This window comes from Rhinichthys klamathensis, unplaced genomic scaffold (assembly GCF_029890125.1).
Source record: "Rhinichthys klamathensis goyatoka isolate OS25496 unplaced genomic scaffold, OSU_Roscu_1.1 h1tg000011l_1, whole genome shotgun sequence".
Classification (NCBI taxonomy): domain Eukaryota; kingdom Metazoa; phylum Chordata; class Actinopteri; order Cypriniformes; family Leuciscidae; genus Rhinichthys; species Rhinichthys klamathensis.
Genome location: NW_026606564.1, coordinates 3,130,676 through 3,135,103, shown reverse-complemented (window position 1 = coordinate 3,135,103; position 4,428 = coordinate 3,130,676). Strand labels below are relative to the sequence as shown.

General features: G+C 40.3%; 1 protein-coding gene across 1 annotated transcript; it reads right to left on the bottom strand.

Annotated features, from left to right (window-relative positions):
• Positions 1-1,687: 1,687 nt before the first annotated feature.
• Positions 1,688-3,648, bottom strand: chst2a (carbohydrate (N-acetylglucosamine-6-O) sulfotransferase 2a). Its single transcript, XM_056264133.1, has one exon. The coding sequence runs from the start codon at positions 3,118-3,120 to the stop codon at positions 1,726-1,728; it is 1,395 nt and encodes a 464-aa protein (XP_056120108.1). The 5' UTR covers positions 3,121-3,648; the 3' UTR covers positions 1,688-1,725.
• Positions 3,649-4,428: the final 780 nt, after the last annotated feature.

Here is a 4,428-nt window from a genome sequence, read left to right as displayed (position 1 = left end):
AAGGGAAATACAGACAACTTGCATGGCGTTAAAAGTGGAACTGAAAGAGGTGGGAGTGAGTTGCTCTCGGGCCCTCTTGTCTTATGAACCACATAATACAATGATTGGGTCATTTCTGTTATGCAGTACCTTTAAAGCTCTGTTACTTATAAGCATTTCTGTTAAAGGGTGTAGAAGATTTTTAGAAATATTATCGGGTCAAGCTCAAGCACCTCATATTTAATTTTTAACTTGCATAGCAGGATGGAAATGAAGAGTGAAAGTCAGCCATTGCTCAGAGACTGTTATAGCTTACATAAGGGCGATCTTTGAAAGTGTTGATATTTTAATTTCTGTAATTTTATCACTCGAGATGGAATGTCGAGTGAAACAAACCGAATGGAACAACATCACAGAATTGATCAAATACATTGCTAATAGTGATACTGATGGCATTAAGGAACTGGCTTTTGTTAGTTAAGGTCATATTACAAAACAAAACTGGATGGATGGATGGATAGATAGATAGATAGATAGATAGATAGATAGATAGATAGATAGATAGATAGATAGATAGATAGATAGATAGATAGATAGATAGATAGATAGATAGATAGATAGATAACAAAAGAAGATATTGCTGAAAAAAAAATGTATAAGTTATTTGTGCCTGTACAGTAAAAGTAATGGGTTCCAAAACAACATTATATGCAAAAAAAAAAAAAAAAAATCTATATATATATATATATATATATATATATATTATGTTGAAGAAAGAAATAATATGTATGTTGAGGGTAAGTACATGACATCATTTTCATTACATACTCATATTACAAAACAAAACTGGATGGATGGATGGATAGATAGATAGATAGATAACAAAAGAAGATATTGCTGGAAAAAAAATTATATGTTATTTGTGCCTGTACAGTAAAAGTAATGGGTTCCAAAACAACATTATATGCACAGGGGAAAAAAATCAATATATATATATATGTTGAAGAAAAAAATAATATCTATGTTGTACATGACAGAATTTTAATTTTTAATTAAACAATAGACAGACAGACAGACAGACAGACAGACAGACAGACAGACAGACAGACAGACAGACAGACAGATAGATAGATAGATAGATAGATAGATAGATAGATAGATAGATAGATAGATAGATAGATAGATAGATAGATAGATAGATAGATAGAAACTTGTCTATACAGTGAAAGTAATTGAAGTCGAAAATCAATTAAAAATTGTTTAATATTTCATCCATAAAAATGAAGACATGATGAGACATTAAAATGTACTGCATAACCAGAATGACATGCTTTTAAGTGTGTTAACCCAGAGACAAAGTCTACAGGAACTAGAGCGCATCTCAGATGATTCGTCCACACATTTTTGCTTTTTTTTCCAGATAGTCTCTTTAGTTTGTACAGTGCTGAAAGCAGTGAATGCAACAACAAAAACGAAAATTTCAATCTTTTGATTAAATAAATATCTTGGCGTATAGCTTTAATGATCAAAGACACGTCATTCACAAAGTATGCTTTTTTCTAATTTTGGTCAAACAAGGTGGCGATGCAACAGACAATATTCTGGTCCCAACAGACAGCAAGTGGCTGTGCACAGTATGATGCAAACAGATACATTCCACTGAGCCATTAATAAGCATTGAACATAAATGCCAGTTTGTACAAGAATGCACAAAATGCAAAACATCGAAACGTCTTTGGCGGTGGTTCATATTTTGGGCACTGTCAATAGCGGTCTGCTCAAATCCTTGGCCTCGCCGGCCGTGCGAACGCGCAGGTATCCCAGCAGGGACATGGCATGCTGGCAGTACTCCTCCACCTGTCTGATCTGCTGGTAGTTCAGCACAGTTCTCCAAGCGCTGACCGCCTGCGTCGCGTTCCTGGACGATACGATGAACGGCTTGGTGGAGGCGTTCGGTCCCGTCGTCATGTTCATGGCGAAGACCTCGATTTCGTGATTGGCTGAAAGGTTAACGAAGCGATATGCATTCCGTACCGTTTTAACGGGATTCTCCACCAGGTCCTCGTAGCGTACCGTCATGTATTTGCCTTTGAACCAGTTGGGGGGGTGAAGAGCCGTTTTAAGAGTCCTAGACGTCTGTTCGCAGATCACCTCCATGGCTCCGATGGAGTGGTAATCTGAGCCGTCTTTTTTGTTCATTTTGTGGTTGGGGTCCACGAATGGCACACGACGAAGCTTGGGGTCCCTGCTGCGCACGACTTGCAAATTCTCCCGGATGAGTCCGTGTCTCGATTTAATCCTGGAGTTCGCCACCGCCCTGGGGTCTCGAACCAGGTGGATGACTTTCAGATTCAGAGAGGGGTCCTCCATTAGAGGAGCCAGAACGTTAACATCCAGAATGCGAACTCCCTTTATCACTATCGTGTTGTACTTCAGGCACTCTTCCTCCAGCATCTGAAGGCTCTGCGGAGGGCACTTTCTGCACACTTTTTCGTCCACCATTCCCACCACATCTTTTCTATAGGACGAGCAGAAGGGGTAGGAGCAGATGACCTTATTGATGGCGGCCCCAAACAGTCCGAGAGAGGTTATGTTCTTCCCCCCGGGACTGTTGTACAACTGAAAAACGGAGAAATCGCACCTGTAAAGAGAGCTCAACATGTCCCGGGCTGCTCCCTGGAGGGACACCGCGTCCCCCGGGTACAGCTTCTGCCAAATATGCCACATAGGCTCATATAAGAAAAACACATCGGGGTTTTGGTTGAAGAGCTCTCCGAAAAAAGACGAGCCGGACCTCCAAGTGGTCAGCACGTACACCAGCTGGCGTTTCTTGACCTGCGGGGCTTTGTAAAGGTAACGGATGTCGGATCTGCTTTGGAAGTTCACTCCTTGCACCGGCTGGTTGCATTGCTGAGGCTCTTTGGTCCATTTGTAATTAGCCAGGTTCAGCATGGTCAGAGCCACCAGCAGAAAATACGCCAGGAACATGATGATCTTCTTCCGCCGTAGCACTTTCATCACAATTCCAGGGTTGGCTATTATTTTGGTGTGACTTCTCGTGCAAGACTTGTGTTTCCTTCCAAAGCCAGCATTCTTCTCCCATGGTGGTGTGAATTTTAGAGGGTAGGGTTTGTTTTTCATTTATGACACAGGAGAGCCAGTGGTGTCTCAAATAGAGCTGCAGTTTATCACATGCAGCGATGATGGCATGGAAGAAAGCGTGACATTTGCCCCAAGTCCATGTAATCGATTATCGATTAGGTGATGCGTGGGAGAGGAGGGGATGCCCGACGCTCCAAAATACGAGGCGAAACGAAAACAAACCGCACCGCAATGCGCAGGGTTTCATCCGGATATCATACAACGGATGCCGTTCGTGTTATTTAACGGCTCACAAAGCGAACTCGAGCTCATTTCGTTTCGCTTACCGATGAAAAGCGGCGGGGTCTCCTCCCGATAACATGTCTCGTCCGGGCCACGGGCTGGGGTAAAATGGCGATATAGATGCGTGCGCGAGCATTTGCGCTCAAAGGGAAAGAAAATCCCGCAAATAGAAAGTTCCTTTTAAACACACGGAGTCAAAAGAAAGCCATCTCCAGTCATTGTGGTACCCAGCCTTTGCTCTGTTGTCCGGGCGTACGCTATAACCGATTGGTGCTGCACGAATTAAATGATAGAAGAGGAACACAAGTCCCGCCTCCTTTAAGCGCTGAATGGTGGAATCAGGAGCATCTAGGCGTCTACTAACGACGCTATTGGTTCCTGTCTAAATCCGTCAAATCTCAATGGTCACAAGCCTACATAGCAACATGATGCGCTGTGTATCACGAAGAATAACATTTGGAGAGTTCAGACAATAATATTATAGGCCTACATTATGTCTGAAAAATTAATTGTAGCCTATCTATTTATAAAGTATCCCTTTATTTTAAGATTTTAAAAAGTTACCTTAAACTGTATGGATGCTGTGTTCTGTATCTTTCATTATTTAAAATGCCTATTAGGATTTGTTGTCAATTATATTGTATATAATATATTCGATGTATAATAATATATCCTCCCGAGACCCTGAAAAAAACGTTATTTTAATTTTTTTTTTCCCATGTCATTACATTGTTTAAAGCATAAAGACACAAATTTGAGAAAAACTTTTTTGAAAACAATTATATTTTATTATTATGTTATTATGGTATGTCCTCCCTAGTGGACATCAGTTGTTTAAAAAAGAAAAAGGCATGACATAACGTATAGACAAAAACAATGTTTGTTGTTTTAATTCCTTTTTTTTATGCAATACATTTTTATGTTTCAAGATTTTTTAACCAAACGTTGTATAAAGATGATTCTCAACTATGTTATGAAAGATATAACGGAATGAATTGATACACCATTTTACTTTATGCACTATGTGGGTAAAATGGCCATAAATGGATATTGCCATGCAAAACA